The sequence below is a fragment of the Corythoichthys intestinalis genome, chromosome 6, assembly GCF_030265065.1.
Source record: "Corythoichthys intestinalis isolate RoL2023-P3 chromosome 6, ASM3026506v1, whole genome shotgun sequence".
Taxonomy (NCBI): Eukaryota; Metazoa; Chordata; class Actinopteri; order Syngnathiformes; family Syngnathidae; genus Corythoichthys; species Corythoichthys intestinalis.
Window position 1 is genome coordinate 52,383,048 of NC_080400.1, and position 22,275 is coordinate 52,405,322.

The window sequence follows — 22,275 nt, forward strand, 5'->3', positions numbered from 1 at the left end:
CATGTTAGACAAGTTATGTCATATTCACTGTTTCCATTAGAGGGCAGTGTATCCACCCAAATCAAACTAAATGCAACGCTTTCAAAACAAACCATTACAACGTCACTAATTAAACGAATCCTCGAAGCAGCAGAATTCGACTTTTTTTCCTAATCAAATTACTCGAGTTAAATGATTAATCATTGCAGCACTAGTTTGAACCACTGCTGTCAAACCTCAAACAATAAAAGTTGTTCCCTTTTGTTATCGCTCACTGCCAGTCATTCCAGTTCAAATGTCAAAAATATTCATAGAAAATATCTGTTGGAGGCATATTTCTATGTGCACGTGTCCTAATGTATGTGTGGAGTGAGTTTGTGAATGTGTGAGTCCTTTGCGTGTATGTCCAGGTGAATCTAGAGAATGAATGATGACCTCTGTACGCTTCCAGCATTATCATAATATGTGTGCTCTTGCTGTTAACGCCGACTTGGCAGCCACGTGTCTTCTCCTCATTGAAGTCCGAAAAAGGCGATCGATAACGAGTCTACTCATCTCTCACTTGAACAATGGAGCCAGCACGAGCCTTTATCTCGTCCATCCATTTTCCACAGCGCTCGTCCCGGAAGAAGCTGTTTCAGCTGATTTTGTGTGCACACTACAACCTGGATTGGTCGCCACATGGTAGTCTCTCTAGCAATGTTGTTTTTGGCAACACTTTTAATTTTTGTCATTGTCTTTTGGACGATAAAATTTACTAGTCTAAGTCATATTTTAGTTATTTCAAAATGTGTTTGTCTTTGTCTATTTTTTGTTGACGAAAATAAGAGAACACTCGCTGTTAGCATTAGCCTTATGCTAACGCGGATGTGAATGCTGTGTTAACGCTACAAATTACATTTAGTGTGTGATGATCACTCAGCACAGATTTTTAAAGGCTAAAGCAACATTGCATGTTCTTTCTTGCCAAGATAGGAAAGCAAATCGTACCATGTGTTTCAAATCAAGCAAGCCTGCAAACTAGAGTGAACACTGGTGATTTGGGGGAGTCGCAGCATGTCACATGAGTGACACAAGAAGACACTGCAGCTAACTACGCATAGAAATGTCACACATTGTAAACGTGACGGAAACAACGCATTTTGGTCTCATTCTCATCTTGTTAGACGGAAAACTGGCATTCGTTTCATTACGTTTTTGTCTCCCATGTTTTTAGCTCATTATTGTCTCTTCATCGTCATGAAAAAAAATTGTTCTTGAACAGAATATTTTCGTTAACTAAAACAACATTGCGCTCCAGAAATTATTGACAAAAATGTGTTGATTCTGCAGAGTGCAATTCTTGATTCTGCGGCTTTAAAGTTGTTTCCTTAACACATTTAAAAAAAAACAACCTAAAAACGACCAGTTATAAAACAAATTTATCCAATAGACCCCAATCACGTGATGTCACAACTCCGCCCCCCTGTTTGGAGCCGCCATATTGTCCGTTAGCTCATCGTGTTTACATATTACCGCTACGTACATTCCTCCTATTACTGCGTGTTTTTCTGCTTGTCTAAGAGGAATCACCGCCTAGTAAACGAACCCAAAAACCTTCCTGACAATCGTTAACATTGATTAATCAAAATGGTGAAGGCATGTGTGGCTGTTGGTTGCAGTAACAGAGAAGATAAACGGTCATTTTAGTAGTTGCTGTGTACCCATTGTTAAAAGGGCAAATCTCGAAAGCAGCACGATTTGTTTTATCTCGGTCCATGATGCGTTTGTGTCGACGGCCGATAGACCGGCGAAAACATCAATATGATGCCAACACGATCGCAGACATCATCAGATGGAGACTACGAAGCTCGTCGCCACGGTCGCGCAGCAAGAAGGTGAGCGCAACAACAGGTGTTGTGCCGAAAAATAGCCGCCCTGCGTGAAATGTCCCCCCTGACGGGAGCGCCCACACAGAAACGACTTTCTTGTACCGTGAATATGTATTATTTTACTCTGCTTGAACTAATAAATGTCTTACCTGTGTGATTGTCATTGGGATATGGTCGTGAAAACCGGTAGACTAATACATTTATGTTCAAAGATGGTTATGTGGCCCAGTCCACGATTTGTTACTACTACTACTAATGTATGTTACGACTGGATCGACCGAAGCTTTTCCAAATAACGGCTTTTATGCAACTCATCCAATGAGTTTACAGCGTCTGAAAGCACCGGGGCTTCCATAATTTGCAAGTGAATCCACCTTTAGAAACTACGATCAATGACAATATGGACACACAATGACGGACAATATGGCGGCACAATACAGCGATCACGTGATTGTGTGACGTTGGTGATTGGGGTCTATAATGATGTAAAAATTCTCTTCTGAAATTATTTGCTATACCAAAACACTGACAAACATTGTGGTTAGAAATTAACATATTTTCTCTTCGTCGCGCTTGAACAGATTTATTAGAATTTTTTGTGAAGTACTAAACATTACATCAAGCAATGCGTTTGAAGGAGAATGTTAAAGGATTTGTTGGAAAACATCCACTAGGATATTGTAAAAATAGGTCAACAGTAAGAAGCAAGAAAAAAAAATCAACTTCAAAGCATTGCATTGAATAAAACAAATTATTCAATTTTTTTGTTTGTTTTTTGTTTTTTTTGTTTTGTTATTATGAACATTACTGGTAACTGCTGGGGAGGGGCGTGGAGTTAAATATTCAGTCAGGCAATATCATTTTCTTCTCTGTGTGGCAGGAGCTGTTTAACCACGACATATAGCGGCTGTGATGAAAACTACAGGTAAAATATAATATTCTGCACCTCGCCCTGTATTTCGTGGCCTGTTTTGATATCCCCTGAAGACACTGAAATCAATGGTAATTTCCGCAATCACAGAATCGCGAATTCCTCGGGGGACAAACATGGCACATGTAGACTACAGACGACCATTCAGAATACAAGTCATATTTTCCAAAGTCTTTGTTGCTTTGCAGGGTTATAACTCGAGGCGTTCACGTGACACGTTCCCCCTGGGAAAATTAGCATAAAAGGCAAATAAAGGAGAAGCCACCAGTCTGTCCGTCATTCTTTGAAAGAAAAAAAAAAAAAAGGAGCAAATCCATCGCGCCTAATTCGAACCTTGCTCAGGGACAGCTCGCGTGGCAGATTGCAGTCTAATGAGTTTAGCGGACGTTTAATTGAATTAAGTTTCCACAGCTCGCGAGGCCCCGCCGCTGGGCTGCTTTGAGAGCGGAGGGCCAGAGCTGCAGATCGAATTAGCTTGTTTGGAGAACCGCCGCCGCCTCCTCTCCTCCTCCTCCTTGTCATCGTCGTCGTGTTCGTGCACGACCGCCCTGCAAGCGCTCCAGCTGCGGCGCGCGTGCGCTCTGCTGCTCTCCGGGGACCTCTTCCTCGTTTTTTAATGTTAAAATGCAGGTTTTTTTTCCTTCAAGTAACATGCCAGTTTGAATTAACGTCATGAGACGACCGAGGCCTGCTGCAGGGAATGGAGGTTTTTTTTTCGTACAACAGCACTTTGTTCTCAGCAATTTATTATTTTGTCCTATTGAAGAGACAGTATTTTAGTTCTTTGTACCGTCCCTACTTTCCACATTCAAATTACAATTACAAGCGATTAGTCATTAAAGATTGCTAAATTTTCCTCATCTGTCCATGCATGACTGAAATTTATCAGTATTTCATTGTTTAAATTGCCACTTCAATGTCTTATCGATTTGCTTTAATACAGGGGTGTCAAACTCATCTTTCAGCGTTTGCTGCCAGTCACCCCTGTCAAAATGAATTTGGCGTCTAGCGCCATCAGTGGCAATGTAACTTGGGCTGCCACCATTAATAGACGACTAAACAATAATTGATTAGGAAATGAATCGACTACTATTTTCATAGTGAATCATTGTTGACCACAAAATTGTCCAAATCCTCTTTTTGAGCCACTTAATATATTTTCTTATTTCTTTTCCATTTTTATCTCAATTTTTAGTTTTAATTTTTTTTTTAAATTGCCCTCCCCTCTTTTTTAACTAGTTTTAATTAAAATGCATAAAAATAATATTTAGGTTTTTTAGTTATTTTATTTTCCATTTTAATCTCTTATACATTTACACATTATTATTTTTTTTTAAAATGAGGAAAAACGATATACATTCTTTTTATTATTTTTAAAATTTTACAATTTAAAAGCAGGAGGGAAAAAACTTTTTTTTTTTTTTTTGGTTAAGAAAAACACTCAGTATTCTTACGATTTGTGGAGTCCTACATCTATCATTAATAGGGGTGTAACAAAATATTGAAATGGTGATATATCGTGATACTTTGCATCCCAAAAGGTTATCGATATGCTCCTGTCAAGAATCGAGATATCTTTTTTTATAAAGGTGTCAATGTTTTAAAAAAAAAAAAAAAACGTCAAGTTGCTACCAAAATCTTCCACCATAATAGTTTCTCAGTTGACTCTAAGGCTGCCAGTAACTGCTCAACGCCCAATCCATTTAGACTGGGAACGTTCGTTCATTCAAAACCAAAGCATTCACAGTCATTCGGTTCGATTTTCGGGGCATTAACAGGTCACTTGCTGTTCATTTTAGGGCATTTAAAGGTCATTTCCTGTTGAGTTTGAGTCACTGCCTATTCATTTGGGTGATTCCCAGGTCACTTCCTGTTCTGTAACTCAAAATGAACAGTAAGTGACCCATAAAATACCCCAAAATCTACAGGAAGTTACTGAAAATCAACAGGTAAATGGCCTTAAATGGCCCAAAATTACCTCATTGCCTGGCATTGGCTGCCACTGACGTCCATAGACGTTCAATCCATTTGAAGTGGGAGGGATGGCGGCGAATGAACATTCGTTCATTCGCCGCCACCCTCCCAGTTCAAATGGATTGGACATCTACTAATCATAAACTCATTCCAATTCACAGCAGAAGCTTGTTTTTCGGTTTATTTGTTTTTTTTGTAGAATATCCTGGAATGATTTCCTGACCAGTGTATCGATAATCGTTGTATCGTCATATCATCGTTATCGTGAGCTTTGTATCGCAAATCGTATCGTATCGTGAGGTACCAAGAGGTTCCCACTCCTAATCATTAAGGACTACATAAATTTTCTTTTACCGAGACATGAAGTCGATGTATATGATTTACTTTCATGCAGGGCCACACAAAATTATATGGGGGGCCAGATCTGATCCCCAGTCCGCTAATTTAACACCAGTGCTTGATTACTCCACCATGCTGTCCAAATACTGCATATTGGTTGTCTGTTGTCGTTAACGGTACTGAAACATGTTCAATCACTGCCATCCTTCCCAGTTCAAATTGATTAGACAGCATGCAGCCATCACCGTCATTGGCAAACAATTTGATTCCATTTATACCAACATATTTTGATGAAATTAAAGGAGTCACTAATATGATTTTTCTAGTTTTCTATTATTTCACTTCATTCATGCTACGAATCCGATATTTACCAGATAATATCGTGTGTCACGGAAAATACATTTGATTCATTTCATGCTTCTTGATGGCGTATTGCTATTTCCATGATGACAATTTTGCTGAGGTTGCACATCAGCACCTGAACGCAACGCTCTGCTCGCATGGACGCGCGTGTCGTCGTATATCCACGCACGCAGACAGCGTCAAGGAGCATTGCTGTAATTGTGAGCAAGGGATGCTGCCTGCGGGGGACTCCGCTTTCTCCCCCCACCAGTCTCACATCCATCAGTTGAGCCGTCAAATGACGCACGGAGTGATGCGGGGTTCACTTGACTTACAGTATGATTTGATTTGAACTCTGTTGAATCAATGAGGCCCGCTGACACACGCAGTTTGAAAGCCGCTGCTCCGAATGAATCAGCATAGACTTTTTTTTAACAGTCTTGGCATAGACACACACTGCATTTGAAGCCTCTTTTTTATAGGCAGGGCCTCTTTACGTTGGAGCAAATGTTGCAAACCGAGATTCCATGCACGTCAACATGCTGATTTTATTTTAAAAGATGATAATGATAATTAAAACAGTCGTTTGTGAAGTAATATTGAAATGAAAAACCTTGCATTAGATAGAAAAAGGAATTGGATGTAAATTGCTAAATTAATTTGAAATATGTGAAATATTCGTGTGACATGCGTGAATGGTTAATTGATTTTGGAGAAAAAAAGTTTTATCAACCAAGATAAATACACTGTATATGGATGAATACATTTTTATAATCTTCTTAACCCTTTATAAGGCTTGCGACTATTTTTTGTAATGTAAAAAACAAGAAAAAACAGTGATTATAAATTATTCATTTTTTAAAAATATATTTAAAAAACATTTTTAAATGTATAAAATGCTGATGAAAACGATTAAAATCAACTAAAACAAATACACAGCAGAGATGGCCCCAATAAGTTTTTTTAATAAATAAAATAATAAGCAATTAATTTTTACAAGATAAATACACTCTGTTTAGACCCCTCCAATAACACTTTTTTTCCCCCCATAGCATTTAATTCATTGCCAGGGGTAGACGCCCAATTCATTTAAACTCGGAGGACTGGCTGTGAATGCTCATTTTTCAGTGCCACTGACGGCGCTAGACGTCTCTCCCAGGTAAAATAGATTGGACATCTTTGGACAGATTTGCCACTCAATTATACTGAAACATTTGACAACATTTGGCAATATCTGTAAACCGTAACTGAGAATCTGTTTAACAGTTCAAATTATTCCACATTATTACCAGCAACTAATGTCGCTATGCTCTGAAGAACATTGTTAGCTAGCTAGCTAACTATAGCAGGGATTCACGTAAAACAGGAATACAATTTAAAACTGTTATACCTACAGGGGCTTCTTAATTTAACATTCAGCATGCCAGGCTTGTTAAAATTTTCGCATTGTCAATTTTAAAAGAAACAATAAATTCAAACTTACCTACGACTACACGATGCCATCCAAGTTGGAGCGTCCCGCTAAATGAAATGGTCCTCCTTTCAACGGCGCGTTAGCGCATGCGCAGCCTTGAGCGCACACCTGGGTAGATATTATCTTGTTTGTTCAAATTGAAGGTTTTACTGATGAAAATTCTATACAGTTCATTTGCTCACCTAAATATTTTTTTGTATATTTTACACAATTTATATGGATCTTAATTACTACCCATGCACAAAAATCGTTTTTTAATAGTGTATGCGACGCGGCAACCCCACAAGACTTTATATTCTTCCAGATGACCATATCTTTGGCTCGACTTTTTCGGACTGCACACATTGAACACACGCGAATACCCAAATGAACAAAATACACTACAAATTCGTATTATTTAATTATAACATACAGTCAAACGAAAATTTAATGGGATTATATGAGCCCTCCCATCCTATATCTAATCCCTGTATAGTCAGGCGCTCTCTCTTAGGGGCCCTCAGGAGCCTCTAGGGGCTCATTGTGTCCCCCCATGTTGACTCAGACGTCATGAATGAAAAAGATCGGCGTTACTGTTTCCGTCGAGCGGGCCCATGAATGTAAAAGTCCAAAGTTAAAACCTCGGCGAAGGAGAGGTCTCCCCCTGTGCTAAAGGGGAGCAACGAAAGGGCGGATTAGCGGGCCTGGAAGAGACCCTTCGTTCTTTGAAGGGATTATAGTGACTTTTTAGGGGGGGCTCCGTTCCTGGATGCTCTTTTTTTAGGGGGAGTCATGCAGTTTAACTTGGAAAGTGTTTGAATTTCTCTGTAAACTCACCTTTGAACCCAAAAGATGGCCTTCTGCTTGGCCATCAAACGAATGCGCTGACTTCATTCAATTATATCATTGGGACTAAATAGTATTGGAATTGCATGGTATTATTTGAAGAAACGAACACATTTTAAGTCGTTTATTAATGCTAACAAAGTCCATGCAACAATAACGAAATGATCAAATACATTACACTAATATAATTATTAATTACTGCAATTAGATAACTGGTAAGCAATAAAACAAAACGTATGTAATATATACACACACACACACACACAATGTATATTATCGAATAGTTAATGGTTGACAGTTACACAATATAAATGTATAGACATTAGTCAGCACACTAATCATACCAATAAATGGAACGATTTATTTATTTATACGCAACATGTTCATTTTCAGCACCTCCACGTTTACCCACAAAGGTTTTTGTGTGTGCGTTTGCGCGTGCGCGTACTTTTGGCCGGTGTGGGATATGACTTATCACATTTTATGACATCGAACAATAAACTTAAACCAATTTATGGGGCGTCAATGTGTTCACGGTGGCTTCTCGCTTGTCTCCGCGGCCACCCCTTTCTCTCTCTCTTTTATTCATCTCCCTCTCTCTTTCTCTTCGTGTCAGTGTCGTCCATCCATCAAATTGACGCGCAATCTCGTGACGCGTGTTTAAAAGTGATCGGAATCAAATCAAAGCTTTTAATCTCAGCAATCACCGTCACATCTGGATTCTTCTCCCCACGTAAAGACCTCCGTATCTGGCGCTATAGCAGCTGCAATGTTGCCGAGGTCCTCGCCAAAGCAACTGATCAAATCTAAATTTCAAATTATTATTTTTGTACACTGGCCCAATTTAACAATTGGACAGTCACAACTTCACTATAGCGTATTGGAATGAGATTTAGCACAAGCGTTTCATTTAACCGTAACAAATAAATATTAATGTCGAGTTTTGATCGCCACCGTCAAAAAGGTTTTAAATGCAATCACATCGTGTTTTGTAGTATTTTAATCTGCTGCTTTAAAGATAGTTTGATTGTCACTTATATGAAGAAAATGTCAAATGTAAAAAATAATCAACATAATGTACATAAATTGGATCCATTTGATGGGAGCATTTTTCATCCAGTATTTGTTTTGTTTGCAATAAATTTGCCTACTAAAACAAATGTTGATTTCAGATTTAAATCAAATCAAGCAACAATAAACGACTAATAATATTCTATTTGAAAAACATAGTGAGAGCGCAACTGAGAGTTGTCCGATAATGGGCGCACGACCAACTCTGATCTGCAGCTGCCTTGCGCTGGGTTGTGGGAGTTCGTGGGCGGGGCCAGTATTGTCATGGAAACTAGACCACCGCCTCGCTATTGTTGCCCGCTCTACCAACTTTATTATAAACCGGCAGCGAGCGGCGGCGCTGTCAAACGCTTTGGGAGGCAGTACAGAGGCGGCAGGCAGACGCGCAAACGGTGGCGCAAAAAAAAAAAAAAAAAGAAGCCCAAAACAAAACACTTGGATTCTATTCGAAAGACGCATATTTAGGGAGAGCACTGACATTTATTGAGTAACTTTTTGGAGACGTCGCGATCGGAGATAACCGAGTGGCTCCCGCATCCGTGACTCTCAGCGTCCCGGTGCATGCCGTCACCGGCTGAGCTCCATGTATAAAATGGATTACTCCTACCTGAACTCCTATGACTCGTGCATGGCTGCCATGGAAGCATCGGCCTACGCGGACTTCAGCTCGTGCAGCCAGGCCAGTTCGTTCCAGTACAACCCCATCCGCAGCGGACCTTTCTCCAACCCGGCCTGCGCACCGCTCAGCACGGCTAGTTGCACCCTGGGGGCCCTGAGGGACCACCAGCCCACGCCGTACTCCTCAGGTACGCACCGAGAAATCAATTTAGCGGGGGAAGGAAATTGCCCAAAATGCACTCTTGTTAATGACGGGAAATGCTTTGCCTTTGAGCATATACGTCTGAGGCCTGGGAAGAATTTTTGAATGAATTTTTTAAAAAATCTTTAGAAATATTAGTGTGCTTCATCTTAAATTTAAAAAATCATATTGGGCATTTTGGTTTTTAATTTGAATAACGGAAATTACATATGCTGAAAATTCAAATGAACACATTTAATCTCAAATTGTTTTACTGAATCTTTCCATTGTGACAGATTAGATTTGACGAATGTTTATATTTGGATCATTGGTGGATTTTAAATTAAAAGGGTTATTCTTTAGAGATTGACTGTAGGACCAAGAGCTAATTTGAAAGTATACTATTATTGCAAATATATCAAATACACATTTTGGATAGAAATTAAAAAAATATAAAACCAATAAATACTTGTATTATATCATGCCACAATTTAAGATCTGGATCTGTTTTACCTGTCATTTAAAAACAAATATTTACATCTATAGTTGATTTAGCTGACTGCAAATAAAACATTTTCTTTTCCTCATATAGTCCCTTACAAGTTCTTCTCGGATCCTTCGGGCCTGAACGAGAAGCGGAAGCAAAGGCGCATCCGGACCACATTCACCAGTTCCCAGCTAAAGGAGCTGGAGAGGGTCTTCGCCGAGACTCACTATCCGGACATTTACACCCGAGAGGAGCTGGCTCTGAAGATAGATCTGACAGAGGCCAGAGTACAGGTGAGAAGAACAGTATCGTATTAACTCTTTATAGGCCTCTCATACATGAAATCCCAGTTTGAAGAAGTGTTACTGCAGGCAGTAACCCCTAACCCTATAACCAGTGTATTTGTTTTTATTTATTTTAATTTGATTTATATACAAATTTTAATTGAAAAACAAAATAACTTATAATATTAAAATAATAATTAACGTGGATTTGTCATTTTGAGGCATGTAGGGCACGCATGTACTTTACCAAACCAATTGTGGTCTACACAACTCAAAATTTCATATCCGTGTGTGTGGACGCGGTTTAGGTTAAAGAAAGAAATAATTACAAAATTAATCACTTGTCCTATAAGTTGTTAGCTATGGTTGAGATCTATTTGACCTATATCTGAAAAAGCAACACCGGTGTGTGTGTGTGTGTGTACCAGGTGTGGTTTCAGAACAGGCGCGCCAAGTTCCGCAAGCAGGAGCGTGCCGCCAACGCCAAAGCCAACGGGGGCACAGGGGCCACCACGAGCACCACAGGCTCGGCGGGGAAGAAAGGCGGCGAAACGAGATCTTCGTCGGACGACGATGAGTCCAAAGAGTCCACTTGCAGCCCCACGCCCGACAGCACGGCCTCGCTTCCGGGCTCCGCCAATGGGAACTTGGGCAGTCCCTCAAGCTTGAGCCCCAGCCCGGCTCCGACCAACGGCGGTTACGTCAACACCTCCGCCGGATCTCCGGTCTTGCAGGGGCTGAAGGCGGCCAGCTGGTCCGGCCTGGGGCCGTCCAACCCGGCCGTGGCCCAGCCCGCCGTCCAGACTCAGGAGATTCTGAAGGCCTGGCAGCCGGCGGACAGTATGACGGGGCCTTTTGCTGGAGTCCTGTCCTCCTTCCACAGAAAACCCAACGGCGCCATCAAGACGAACCTGTTCTGAAGCACACACGGAGACACATTAAAGAACAGTTCCATTCATGGCTCAACTTTCATCTATCATTTCAAAATATACATTCCATCATGTACACGATCAGTCTTTTACACACAGTAGTTTCACTCTTGAAGTGTGTAACTACACTGCCAGACCTTATGAGAATGGTGGTCAGGTCCCAGGTCTAAGCAGAAGTCCAAACATTTAGCAACTTCCTGACAACACAGAGCTCCAGCACAAGGAAGAGGACCCCCTAAATCCAATTAGAAAGACCCTCGGTTCCTCCCTCTTTTACTGTAACAAGTCCAGACTGTGACCTCCCTCTGTGTGACCCCCGGTGCTTTCAGGCCCAACATGCATTGCCTCGCCAAACAGTAGCCACTTTGTTCACAAAGCAGAAAGGAGAAAAACTTGAGCCCACTTCACGTCCTTATTTTGACTTGTTTGGAGGGTTCCCTAGCTCACTCATGAAAAGATCACGTCCTGTCCATTTTTTGTGAAAAGTGTGAAATACGGACAGCAATATACTGCCGCGACAGACTAGGGTTCTACTGTCTACACTCAAGAAAAAAATAAGCTCTTCCTTTCCAGAGACCGCTTCATCTCTTTGTACTAAGTTGCAATTCTCTTCAGCTGTGATATCTACTGAAAAATGTATTTATTAATTTTTTAAAAATATGTTACCAAGAAACTGTGGAATTCCTTAGAAATTCCAGGTAATTTTGTGAGTGTAAATCCTGTAATTAGTAATATAAAATAATAGGAATATAGGTTTTTTTTCCTGACATTGCTTTCCAGATTGATTTCATTGCATTGTCACATAGAAACTCCACTGAATGAGATCTTATAGCACTACTGATTATTCTAATAAATCTACTTATGGAAGCACTACAGGATGTGTTCAATGATGTGTTCATTTGTGTTTGTGAGGGACACATGAAAAAAATAATAAATGCAGGTTACATGGGTGTACATTACCCCTCCTTTTATCTTCCTGAGGGATCCATGCCCATTTCAAACTTGGGCGTCACTAGACATAACACTGGGGCACAGTGGGGCACTGGTGAGGGAGCAAAAAAAAAATTTTAAGCACTTATCTATCAAAAAAGTCAGAAATAGCGCTTTAAACATCATATAATTAAATCACAATAGAAGTTTCTGTAAAAAAAAAAAAAAAAAAAAAAAACTAAAAAAAAAAAAAAAAGTGACATTTTGTGTGTGTGTGTTCTTAGCCATCCGTATTCAAAATCAAAACTGGGACATCCCTTGTTGATAGTCAATTCATCTGTGCTCATGCTCATCAACTTCCATCTCTCCTTCACTTCTTCAACCACTCTGCTGCTCTACTTTGTCTGGACCGAAATGAGGATATATCTGTAACTGTGATGCAATTTTCAGTGTTTCCGAACTGGTAGGTTGTGACCTAAAAGTGGATTATGTTGCCTTGGTGGGTTACCTTGTTTACCTTTCTCATTCCTCATGCCGATTTATCCTCGCAGCGAGCAAATAACTTTCTAATATCTATTTGCAAGAGTAATGCTGTTTGAGTCAAATAGAAATAAAAAATATATACCTTGTGACAGATTACAGGGACTGCAGTAACAAATAAAATGTTTGTAAAACAGCTGGAAATTATGATGAGCACACACACAAAATTATTAGCGGATATAACGCAAAAGATAGGCAATTAATTGATTCTACTCATTTTGGTGATATAAACAAATATCAGTAAATAGCAACAGTATTGATACAGTTCAAATACAACATATCATATTAACACAAAATTAGATAAGGTATTCAATTTTCATCGTATTCACAGCCAGTTAGCTAAATATCGGCAGTTAATCTGCTACTTCAATTTGCGACCAGAGTAGTTTACCGCAGTTAACTGCCTGCTAGATAAAGAGTAAAGTTGAACCATTCGAACTCACAATTCATGGAATAGGCGACCAAACAAACATCAATACAGCGGTAAAAACGAACAAAGATATGCAGTTTATCGGGCAATAACCTGTAAAGCAGGTGGAAAGATGTAATTTGCACAGTCGACTGTATGATTGGCACACGCACCGTAATATTGATGCAGCATCACGTGTATTTGAGCAACCATGTTTTTGTCCCACGTTACGACTTAACAAACAACACATCAGAATGATGTTCCAACTTGGGAACTCCCGATACCAATGAACGCAGCATATATCCTGAAGGTGCTTCGCGGAAGTATCAACTCTTATGCCCATCACAGCCAAAATTACATGCATAAATTACCACATTAGGGAGCCATGTGCAAATTGTGTAAATGGATTGAGTATTATGACCATATTAAGTGGGCATATTCTATAAAGCCCCCCTAAATAATTGTTTTATTTAAAAAAAAAAAAAAAGCTGACATATTCACTATTAAGTTGCCAGATTATTAGTTTAAATCAATAATCATAACCTGTCATTATTAACTTAAATACGATCATCAATCTGTCAGTTTCCCCTTACTTCATGGAGTAAGATCGCATCGCTGCTACTTAGCAGCTACTAGCCAGTTAGTCTGAAATCCATTGTGAAGGTCCTAGAAGAGTTAAGTGTGCTCTCGTTACCACTATCATTGGGCTGACTTCCTTCTGGAGCATCAGCTGTGTTTCTCACTTTACGCAGATGAGTACAGGAGCTGAGCTCATTCACGTATGATTATCCTCAGCGGATAGTCATAGTAATACACTAATAATTATCACTCCACTATTTTTATTGACCTGTAGCAGTCCGAGCAGATGAGCAAAGAGGGTGACAGGGGAGAGACCTCTACTTTAAAGATGAGTAAGAGAGTAATGATCAGAAAGTGGAAAAAGCCAAGAAGATGATTATATATAGTATACATTCACCCCCTCCCCAACCCATACACACCCCTACACACACAAATACAGTACAGGCCTAAAGTTTGGACACACCTTCCCAATCGTACGTTTTCTTTATTTTCATGACTATTTACATTGCAAATTCTCACTAAAGGTAATACAACTATGAATGAACATGTGTGGGATTATGTACTTAGCAAAAAAAGGTGAAATAACTAAAAACGTAAAATATTCTAATATTTTCAAAGTAGCCAACCTTTGCTCTGATTACTTTTTGGCTCACGCTTGCCATTCTCTTGATGAGCTTCAATGAAGGAGGAGTCACCTAAAATGTTTTTTTTTTTTTTTTTTTTTTTTGACAGTTATGCTTTTTCAGGGTTAATTAGTGGAATTTATCAATGGGATTGGGACCTTCATTTGTGTTGCATTGAATGAGGTGTGTCCAAACATGTTTTTTTCACATTCTGTCTCCCATGGTTGAGGTTTACCCATGTTGACAATTACAGGCCTCTCGAATCTTTTCAAGTGGGAGAACTTGCACAACAGTGGTTGACTAAATACTTATTTGCCGCACTGTATATATATATATATATATATATATATATTAGGGGTGTCAAACGATTAAAATTTTTAATCAAGTTAATTACAGCTTAAAAATTAATCGCAATTCAAACCATCTATAAAATACGCCATATTTTTCTGTAAATTATTGTTGGAATGGAAAGATAAGCCACAAGACGGACATAAACATTCAACATATGGTACATAAGTACTGTATTTCTTTATTATAACAATAAATCAACAAGATGGTATTACCATTATTAACATTCTGTTAAAGTGATCCATGGATAGAAAGACTTGTAGTTCTTAAAAGATAAATGTTAGTACAAGTTATAGAAATTTTATATTAAAACCCCTCTTCGTTTTCGTTTTAATAAAATTTGTAAAATTTTAAAAAAATAAACTAGAAGCCCGCCATTGTTGATGTCAATAATTACTTACACAATGCTCATGGGTGCTGAAGCCTATAAAATCGCACCCAAGCGCCAGCAGAGGGCGCCAAAACTCCGAAAAACACAAGTACACATTTCACTGTGCTGTCATTTTAATCTGTTTGAGCGGGGCATTTGTGCGTTAATTGCGTCAAATATTTTAACGGGATTAATTTTAAAAAATTAATTACCGCCCGTTAACGCGATAATTTTGACAGCCCTAATATATATATTATATATATATATATATATATATATATATATATATATATATGTATGTATGTATGTATGTATATATACATATACGTATACACACACATATATATACACACACATATATATATATATACACACACACACTATATATCAGTCTTTGTTAGCCGTTTGTGAACTTTTGTGTTTGTACACGCCGTTCATTTCCATCATGTGTAACTCCTAAGCCCCCCCGTTCTTAAAACCTTGTGACGCCCCTGCTGTAGATATTGCTATATACTTAAAACTCCTACTTAATTTTTTTACTGGAGAAATATATACTGGGGAACTGCAGATCAAGACTGGGGCACGTGCTCCAGTGAAATATGTCTGGCGACACCCATGATTTCACGTCCACGGAGTCATCTCTGCTTTTCTGATGACACAAAAGAAACATGAAAGTAAGGAAACATGTTAAATTTTAATTGAAACAAAAATTATGCGGCTACACAATTGTCATTAAGTTAACACAACCAACAGATGAGACTACCGTATATGCAAACAATACATACGTACTCATACAACCACAAACGGTGGGTAAAGTTAAATGTGACAAACTTTTGCCTTTTTAAACAAGGATTTGAATTAGGACAATATGTAACCAATCTGATTTGTACATAAAGTATACAAACTGGTACAATCACATAACGGTTAACATTTGAAGTACAGTATTCTTGTAGGCCACAAGTGGAAGCAAGTGAACTCGGAGCAGAGCGTGATAATTTGATTAGCTGAGCCCCCTGTCGGATCCCCTATAACACTACAATGGCTTTTAGAAAAGCTACTAGTTTAAAGCATGTCCAAATAACTTGGCCTGGTAACGGTATATAAATATACTTTTATTTATATATATATTTTTTAAAGGCGGACAGAACACTGATGAGTGTACAAAACAATGTTATCAGGATTCCGGTCACGAGCTGTTCAAGGCTAATGGTGTAGCAGCACCATCTAGTGGTTAAATCACCAAAGCCAAATAAGCAAAGAAATTCCTTTCCGCTGACTCCTCTTACCACGCAACCTTTTCTTAGGGTGCAAACGACGACTTAAGTTTCTTGTAAAATATTCAGTTTGAAAAGATTTTTAGGCTGACCAGTGGTTCCTGCCAGACAAAACTAAAGTCTATTAAATCAGATCGTATGTACAGGTTAGTGAACCTACTTGGCTTAATTCGGTAAAAACCGCTCTATTTCACATTGAAATGTGAGATGAAGCTCACAAAATGTCAAGAAAACGTTAACCGATTGCCTAGTGCTGTCCCTTTCCGAACAAAGAAACTTTACTTGGTGTCACAAGCAAGTTGGAATACAGTATCACACGCCGCTGATGTTGTGTGCACCATGTTCCCTTTACCCTTACAAGATGAAACAAAACTAAATATTGTGAAACACTTAAAGTGAAGTATGAGTTCAGGTCTCATGACTTGGGTCCTTTCCGCACCATCCTAGTGCAGCTGCCACTAGCTGTTTGGCTCTTTGTGGCCTGACATTTAACTGGTCTGACTTCCTCTCACATGACTTCTAGGTTACGACCATTTGCGGGGAAATACCTGAGACTCAGCCTACGAATTCCGTCAAGAGTGTAGAAGGCCGTATAAGGATTGAATGTCAAAATGCTGGCAGAAGAACCCTCAATATTTGCTCTGCAGTTGAGGTTGCTCAGGTCAGCAGTTATAGATGTAATGACATAACGGCTATGAGGATTCTTCTCGAGAACTGTGCGATTTCTTTCTCGCGACAATAAAATCTCCTGTATTTCCGCAGCATTCACTGACCTTTAAATAAAGCCGTGTCAACAGCGAGCACTTAAAGTATATTTGAAAAAGGATGCTGTCAGCAAATCCAGAGTAAATAAGGAAGTGAGCGCTCTCTCAGAAGGCACGTTGGACGTCAAATGGCACATTCCCATTTACTTCTGCTGACTCTTGGCCTTGCGGGAAGGCCACATACTGTCTGAGTGCTTTGGAAAGTCCTTGGACACTTTTACTACAGTTTTTGTTGTTGCCTGAGACTCTCCAGAAGGATGCACTTGTGGGCGGGGTCAAGTACTCCTGCCTCCTCCAGGTCCTCCTCTGTGATGTCACTGCCAAAATAAAGAACAGCATTTTTTCCCCCCTTTTCCTGTATAAAACGTATTACAAGTATTTCCTTAATATCCTGTAATAATTTGCATAAGTTAGTTTTATTTTTTCAAATCAGTGTTCTATCCACCAAGCTACTTTTTTTTTTTTTTTTTTTTACCCCTGTTGCGGGTCACGCCTGAGTGTGAGCCTAAAATGGGCACATTACATCCAGGATGGATTGCCAATTTACAGCTCCTTCTAAAAAAATTACCATATTGTGATTAATTATTTTCTGTAATGTACTGATAAACATTAGACTTTCATATATTTTAGATTCATGACACACAACTGAAGTACTTCAAGCCTTTTATTGTTTTAATATTGATAATTTTGGCCAAAAAGTCAAGAAAAAACAACAATCCCCATCTGAAAACATTAGCATATCTTGAAAAGGTACTCTAAAGAAGCTACTAACCTAATCATCTGAATTAACGAATTACCTCAAAACCCCTGCGAAAGATTCCTGAGGCTTTTAAAAACTCCCAGCCTGGTTAATTACTCAAAACCACAATCATGGGTAAGACTGCCGACCTGACTGCTGTCCAGAAGGCCATCATTGGCACCCTCAAGCAAGAGGCTAAGACACAGAAAGAAATTTCTGAGCGAATAGGCTGTTCCCAGAGTTCTGTATCAAGGCACCTCAGTGGGAAGTCTGTGGGAAGGAAAAAGTGTGGCAGGAAACGCTGCACAACCAGAAGAGGTGACCGCACCCTGAGAAAGATTGTAGAGAAGGGACGATTCCAGACCTTGGGGGACCTGCAGATACAGTGGACTGAGTCTGGAGTAGAAAAATCCAGAGCCACCGTGCACAGGCGTATGCTGGAAATGGGCTACAGGTGCCGCATTCACCAGGTCAAGCCACTTTTGAACCTGAAACAGCAACAGAAGCGCCTGACCTGGGCTACAGAGAAGCAGCACTGGACTGTTGCTCAATGGTCCAAAGTAGTGTACTTTTTTCAGATGAAAGCAAATTTTGCATGTCATTCGGAAATCAAGGTGCCAGAGTTAGGAGGAAGACTGGGGAGAAGGAAATGCCAAAATGCCTGAAGTCCAGTGTCAAGTACCCACAGTCAGTAATGGTCTGGGGTGCCATGTCAGCTGCTGGTGTTGGTCTACTGTGTTTTATCAAGGGCAGGGTCAACGCAGCTAGCTATCAGGAGATTTTAGAGCACTTTATGCTTTCCATCTACTGAAAAGGTTTATGGAGGTGAAGATTTCATTTTTCAGCACGACCTGGCACCTGCCTCACAGTGCCAAAACCACTACTGTTTACTGACCATGGCATTACTGTGCTCAATTGGCCAACTCTCCTGACCTGAACCCTATAGAGAATCTGTGGGATATTATAAAGAGGAAGTTGAGAGACACCAGACCCAACACTGTGGATGAGCTTAAAGAGCATATGACACGAGAAAAAAAGTCTTAAATGGCATTATTATGTGAATTAGAATCATATTTTGAGACGATTCGACTATAGACCCTACCCACGTGACGTCACAACTCCTTCCTCCTGACTGGTGCCGCCCAATTGTCCGTCAACACATGATGTTTACCTGTTACGGCTACGTACATTCCTCCTATTTACGACGTGTTTTTCTGCTCGTTAACATTAATAATCAAAATGGTGAAGGCGTGTGTGGCGGTCGGTTGCAATAACAGAGAAGATAGACGGAGAGGACGGAGAGACTTGAAGTTCTACCGGATTCCGAGAGACCCGGAGAGAAGAGAGCGAGCTGGGCTGCTGCAATTCGACGAGAAAACTGGGCTCCAAACGATTACCACAGATTATGTAGTAGTCATTTTATATCTGGTAAGATGCATTTAATATATATTTAGAGGGTTTTGGGCTGACAACCACAATTAAGATCATTGCTAGGCTAATCGCCGACAACATACACGTATGTATGTAGTGAGAGTGCTATCGCTAAACCATATAAACATTAAAAGCCCTAACTCCATTGACAAACGACATGAAATACATTAGACTTGACAGTGGATGTTAGCAATAACAAAAGATTTTGAATTGAAAATTTCGTAACTCACCTTTCCAAGCACAAGATAGATTCCTGCCGAATTTTCGTGGACGAGGACCTGTTTCACCCAACCAGCAACGTAGCATTTATAAGCCTCCAAGCTCTTAAAGTTTTTCAAACTTTCGTGAGAATAGGCTGATTTTGTGTGGACAAGATAGTTGTAAATATCAGGATAGCAGATGTCAGGCGAAGCCAGCGTTTCGAAAAACGTCGATTTAGGCATCAAATACGGATCTGGCGAATGGATAAACTGAAGCTTTTCCAAATAACGCCTTTTATGCAACGCATCAAGTGAGTTTACGGCATCCGAAAGCACCGGGTCTTCCATGAAATGGATTATAAATTGCTCGATCAATTGAGACCATTGATAATACAGACACAAAATGACGGACAAGGGGGCGGAACCATACAGCGAGCACGTGATTTTGTGACGTCGGTGGGTAGGGTCTATATACAATAATTTAGCAAAGCACAGATGACGAGAAATTAGTCTTTTAATCTGCCGGTTAGCCACGCCTACCATTATAGGGCTTTAGCGTCCCCAACAGGTGGATGACGTCAGCGGTAGACTGGTCTCATCGGTTTTACTATTCAGCCCATTGAGGGGGAATTATTCACAACGAGGAAAACGCAACGAAGAGAGCCGCAAAATGTCATTGTTTCAGTCTCTCTACTCCAATATTTTTACAGGATATTCTTTTTATCCAAGTATTTTTCCCCAATAGCTAAATAAATGGCTTGAGAAGGACCAGTCAGCCGTCGAGGGGGAACTATTCACAACGAGGAAAACGCGACGAAGAGAGCGGCAAAATGTCATTGTTTCTGTCTCTTTACTTCAATATTTTTACAGGATATTCTTTTTATCCAAGTATTTTCCCCAATTGCTAAATAAATGGCATGGTCATGACAAATAACAGTCTTGTGCCGAATGGAATATGAAATAATAAAAATGCATTTATTCAGGACAACATGGCAAAATTACTCCATAATGGTCAAAACTGTCGACTTCACCTTTACTGTCGTACCTCCCAAACGATATTTTATGACACCTAAATCGGACAAATGTCATTTCCCTTCCCCGGCTTCGAAGAATGTAAACAAACCAGAAGGTGTGACAGCTAGCCGAAATGCTAACCCGAACTGAGTGATGTTTCAAAGTCTTCGAAGCGGAAAATCACACATAACTATCCTGGATTATTTGACATGACGACCCAGTTGTCGATTGTCTTTGCGGATCGGCAAACCGCTCGGCGGAGAGCAATTTACAGTTCGTTGCCCGGAGGAGGGTGGCTGGAGTTGTTGTGCGGCTAACGTGCTGCTGCTAATGAGCATTAGGAGGGCTTTTTACATGCCTATCAATGATCAAACGTAAGTAGTCCTTCTTTTAAAGGAAGTTTGTAGTGTTTACTTTGTAATCGCTGTATTCGTATTTGACATAATACAAAACAAGATGTTTACTCACTTCCTCGTAAGTCCAATGGTCCCACAGTAAATATCCACGGTGAATGGGAACCTTTTGAAACTCCAAAAAGGCGCATACACCTCTCCCTAATACAGATTGATTTCTCTGCAGCCGTTTGGCTGGCGTGATGCGAAAAATAAACGTATTAATCCGCAAAATCAGCTGAATCCTTCGTCACAACAGTACACTGTAGCGTGAAGAGGACGTCTTCTACCGTACACGTCACAGCGCCCTCCTCCTCAATGCAAGACCGAAGCCGGAAGTCACTCATTTTCATGGCGCGGGATTCAAAAAACTAAATAAAAATAGCGATCGCTTCCACACACATCCTAGCGGCCCATATCATTCAGGGGCATAAAATACCGCGTATATTATTAAATAAACATGCTTTTTCGTGTCACAGGCACTTTAAGGCCGCTATCGAAGCATCCTGGGCCTCCATAACACCTCAGCAGTGCCACAGGCTGATTGCCTCCATGGCACGCTGCATTGAAGCAGTCATTTCTCCAAAAGGATTCCTGAACAAGTATTGATTACATAGCTGATATAATTAATTGAAGCTTGACTTTTTTTGTATTAAAAAAAATTTTTTTTTTAGTATTGGTCAGATGAAATATGCAAATTTTTTTGAGATAGGGATTTTTTGTTTTTCTTGACTTTTTGCTAAAATCATCAATATTAAAATAAAAGGCTTGAACTACTTCAGTATTGTGTAATGTATCTAAAATATATGAAAGTCTAATTTTTAGCAGTACATTACAGAAAATAATGAATTTTAGCACAATATGCACATTTTTTTAGAAGGACCTGTATAGAGTTCTTATTTACAGTAAGTTGAGCTGAGCATCAGAATATCATCTTAACCATCCACTGTCCACCACACACACACACACACACACACACACATACCTAAGAAACTCCAGGTCATCCCAGCCGTTGTGCAGGAGGCCTTGCTCATACCTCTCAAGTCCCAGTCTCTGCAGCCACTCCCCTACTGAAGAGTCCCCCACAGACAAAGACGAGCTGCTGCTACCCCAAAGGGCCTAGAAAGGAAAAAGTTTAATTGAATTATTATGATGGGTCAAAAATTAGCCACACATTGTTCTTTTAACCTGTCATGTTCAGCTGCTCTGACACGGGGAATAGGAATCTGAGTGTCCTTATCGTCTGAACAGTTTTAATTAGGAATTTCGGCAATCCGGTCATGTGATCAGAAATTGGGCAGTTTTTCAGAGGATTGGAATCGGGTGAAAAGGATCGGGTTTTTAATTAAAAAAAAAA

General features: G+C 39.8%; 2 protein-coding genes across 3 annotated transcripts in view; one reads left to right on the forward strand and one right to left on the reverse strand.

The window, feature by feature from the left end:
- The first annotated feature begins 9,389 nt into the window (after positions 1-9,389).
- Positions 9,390-11,860, forward strand: phox2a (paired like homeobox 2A). Its single transcript, XM_057839495.1, has 3 exons — positions 9,390-9,612; positions 10,198-10,385; positions 10,805-11,860. The coding sequence occupies exons 1-3, from the start codon at positions 9,390-9,392 to the stop codon at positions 11,294-11,296; spliced, it is 903 nt and encodes a 300-aa protein (XP_057695478.1). The 3' UTR covers positions 11,297-11,860.
- A 3,650-nt stretch (positions 11,861-15,510) lies between these two features.
- inppl1a (inositol polyphosphate phosphatase-like 1a) overlaps positions 15,511-22,275 on the reverse strand; it is a 68,000-nt gene continuing 61,235 nt past the window's right edge. For both annotated transcript variants that reach the window (XM_057838880.1, XM_057838881.1), the window contains exons 27-28: positions 21,904-22,037; positions 15,511-17,459 (exon numbers count right to left, since the gene is read on the reverse strand). In XM_057838880.1, coding sequence (XP_057694863.1) covers positions 17,363-17,459; positions 21,904-22,037 — 231 coding nt within the window. In that variant the 3' untranslated portion in view covers positions 15,511-17,362. The remainder of the gene's footprint in view (positions 17,460-21,903; positions 22,038-22,275) is intronic.

Excerpts from the sequence above, each read along its gene's own strand:
- phox2a (XM_057839495.1), top strand. The coding sequence starts at position 9,390 with ATGTATAAAATGGATTACTCCTACCTGAACTCCTATGACTCGTGCATG. Across the intron at positions 9,613-10,197 it reads GCCCACGCCGTACTCCTCAG|TCCCTTACAAGTTCTTCTCG; the intron begins GTACGCACCGAG and ends TTCCTCATATAG. Across the intron at positions 10,386-10,804 it reads TGACAGAGGCCAGAGTACAG|GTGTGGTTTCAGAACAGGCG; the intron begins GTGAGAAGAACA and ends TGTGTGTACCAG.